The sequence below is a fragment of the Aplysia californica genome, unplaced genomic scaffold, assembly GCF_000002075.1.
Source record: "Aplysia californica isolate F4 #8 unplaced genomic scaffold, AplCal3.0 scaffold00882, whole genome shotgun sequence".
Classification (NCBI taxonomy): domain Eukaryota; kingdom Metazoa; phylum Mollusca; class Gastropoda; order Aplysiida; family Aplysiidae; genus Aplysia; species Aplysia californica.
In genome coordinates, this window is record NW_004798152.1 from 178137 (window position 1) to 181725 (window position 3589).

The following is a 3589-nucleotide window of genomic DNA, read 5'->3' on the forward strand; positions in this document are numbered from 1 at the left end:
GTATGTATGTGTGTTTACACTATAATCATCATCGTTATCATCATCATTATTGTCGTCGTCTTTATCCTAATCATCGTCATCATCATTATCGGCAGCAGCAGCACTATCTTCATTATCATCACCATCGTCATCTTCAGCAGCAGCAGCAGCAGCAGCATTATCGTCACCATTATCTTTAACACTAAAACCACTTACAAAGTATTTTAAACAATACACAAAAGGACATTCAATGTGACTTCTGATCACATTTGTTATAGGTAGAAGAATCAAACTAGTTACTAAGTCTCAGTGAGATAGTTCATCACCTTGTTCAGTAGAGTACAATGTACGAGTATATGCAATTTCTCTCGAAGGAATATGCTAGTAAAATAAAGAAATTCAAATGCGAACCCAGTGTGGGTGATTTGAGGGTGTCGCTGGTAGGTCCAACTTCTTTACTTTCCCTCTCTTGTTTCTGTTTGCTTGTCTTCCTTCCTTTCAGCGCTAAATGACCATAACGTGTCGATGTGCTTCTGTTTACCCAAACAATCGAAAAAGCAAATTCAGTAGGGTATTTCTAATATTGAACAATGACGGTTGATTCAATTGCTCTTGTGTAAGGGGACATGCTAGTAAAAAAAAAGAAAGCCTTGTGCAAATTCAATGAGGTATGTCTCAAAATTATTTAATAAAGTATGACCTGAGACTTTTCTAAAGGGGACTCGCTGGTTAAAAAAATTCCTTGCTCAAATTCAAAGAGGTATTCCTTAAAATTGTTTAATAAAGTATGACATGATACTTTTCTTATGGGGACATGCTAGTAATAAAAGCCTTGTGCAAATTCAATGCGGTTTTTCTTAAAATTGTTTAATAAAGTATGACGTGAGACTTTTCTTAAGGGGACATGCTAGTAAAAACAATAGCCAAATGCAAATTCAGTGAGATATTTCCAAACATTGTTTACTAATGTATGGCGTATCACTTCCCTTTCCCCCAACAGCAATGGCTGACGGACCTGGAGGTGTTTGCGACTCTTGTGGCTGCTCTCATCCATGACTTTGAGCACACGGGAACCACCAACAACTTTCACATCAACACCTCGTGAGTTCTTCTGTCTGTGTATTACACTGATAACAATAACAATCATCATCATCATCATCTTCATCATCATCATCATCATCATCATCATCATCATCATCATCATCATCATCATCACAGTAACCAAGTCATCAAGTGCCAGATCTGGGACAGCAGCTATCATGGCTCTCCATAAATTTCTTTGCTCGGATGTTCTCAAAATATCTTCATGATCCTCATCTTTCCTCGTCACCCATCTGATTAATCTCTCCAAGTAGGTTGCTGTTGTCTACCTCAGCCTTGTTTCCTTTCAATTTTGCAAGTGAAAACCAGATGTTCAAGGACTATTTAGTTGTCTATTTAGGCGGCCGAGAAACTGCATTTTTGTCTTTTCTGATTGTACAGCACAGGTCAAGGCGCTTTACTTTTCGTTAATCTGAACACAAAACATAAGTGAATATACATGCGTGCGTACACTTCTCAGACCAATACCATAGCTTAAGCAAATATTCACTCTACCACAACACAAAAGTGCACACGACATTAAAAATTCAAGAGCGCCGTGAACAAGAAAGACTTACTTCCAATATACAATATTTCTCTTGCTTTGATAGGAGTGGAAGAATAACGATGTGTGAGGCTAAGCAAATGTCTACCTTAGAATTACAAAGTTCTAACTGATATCTTTGCACGTTTTGAGTTACTAAGACCTTCAGATCAGAAACCAATTGTTCTATCTGCCGTATCAAAATTGTAAGATTATTTTTAGTCGTTAATGAGATATATTCAGAGAATTGCATTCTTAAAAACTTGACAGGCTGTGAAATTCATATTTTTGCTCCTGATTTCTCAAAACTTGGTACTGAGCAGATAAGACTGTATAATTCTAAGGTAGCGAAATATTTACTGGACAAACGCTTGTTCGCTTGATTTCCTCTTCCACAAGAATTGTAAAACCCACAGAGCTTGCTGCTGAGCGAAAATATGAGCTATCGAAAAATACAACGAATAAATTCTACATGTAACTCTACTCCTCATTATGATTATCACCGCACTGTCTTTGTGTCTCCCCACCCCCCCCCCCCCCCCCCCCCCAGCTCCGAGGTGGCGCTGCTGTACAACGATCGAGCGGTGTTAGAGAACCACCACATCAGCGCCGCCTTCCGGCTAGTCCGAGAGGAGGAGCACAACATTTTATGCAACCTCAGTAAAGAGGAATACAGGTAATTTCGTTAGTTCAAAGTTTTATGCAACCTCAATAAAGAAGAATACAGGTAAGTTCGTTGGGCACAACATTTTGTACAACCTCCTAAAGAGGGTACAGGTACGTTCCTTGGGTACAACGTTTTATGCAACCTTACTAAAGAGGAATATAATATGTAAGTTCGCTGAGCACAACATTTTGATGCAACCTCGGTAAAGAGGAGTACAGGTAGGTTTGTATGTCATTTATTTGTACTTTTAACTTCCCATTCAAAACTGTTACGTTCAAATATTATTCCTACTTTTGAAACGTCAATCAGAACCTGCGCACGGCACACGTATGACCTAATTGTGCTGCGAATATCGTAAAACGCAAGCTGATAGAAAGGTACCTTAAGCTTGATGTCAAACCCCAGCACTTTCAGCAAAGTGAAAAATCGTTTAGAAAAAGGAGAAGATATTGTTGTATAGATTTAACAACCCTTCCAATACTGTAAGGTTTTTTAAAAGGCGTGACCTCCGAATTTAACGTCGCTCTGATATAGGGGCGAGCCGTTTAGCGAGGATAGTCTTAAAACTCCCTGAAACAACCCAAGTTTATAACATCTGGCGTAGTCAAGCATTACACCAACTAAGCTAAAGGCGCACCACCAGGGAAATAAGCTTGTGAAATTTGTAATGGCTGGTTTACACACTATTTGTGCAAATATACCCCCCTCCCCCCAACTCACCCCCTTCCCATGTGCTCTCGTGGTTAGGATGTCGAGGTCGTAACTGAAAGGTCATGGGTTCGAACCCCTTGGGAAAGCACCAGCAAGAAGTTTTCTCACTTCTCCCAGGGGGAAATTGGTACCCGGTTACTGACAACGAAACAATTCCTTGCCAGTTTGTTACAGACTGAGCGCTTTACCTTGGGTATTCGAGAACGTTTCTTAGTGCTCTAGGGTTTGCTAGGTTATTGGTACTTGTAAAGCCCATAGAGCATACTCTAGGGCAATGGTATGCGCTGTGTAACTGCAATTATGATACCACAAAAATCATTTTCTGTTGGGTTTTTTAAACGAAAATGTATTTGGTTGGTGGGTGCTCAGGTGTGGCTTGCTCCTTCTTTCCCACCAAACATAATAATACAATGCATATCGTCCTTATCTCCCCTCTTTCTTTCCCCGTATTCCGCCTCTTCATCTGTTCTTTGTATGTTTCTCTTTACAAACACCTCTGTAATCTTATGGCCCATTTGGCCTTTATGGCCTATTTTTGTTGAAAGTGATATAAAACTGTAAATCAAAGTAAAAATTAAAACTAAAAGACTTTTGAGCTCCTCCTCCCC

At 39.6% G+C, this 3589-nt stretch overlaps 1 protein-coding gene across 1 annotated transcript in view; it reads left to right on the forward strand.

The window, feature by feature from the left end:
* The window catches only part of LOC101852283 (calcium/calmodulin-dependent 3',5'-cyclic nucleotide phosphodiesterase 1A), a gene marked incomplete at its 5' end in the record, with an annotated part of 95606 nt that overhangs the window by 64731 nt on the left and 27286 nt on the right, over positions 1–3589 (forward strand). Inside the window, 2 exon segments of the mRNA XM_035972870.1 lie at positions 980–1080; positions 2154–2279. Of these exon segments, the coding sequence (XP_035828763.1) occupies positions 980–1080; positions 2154–2279 (227 nt within the window).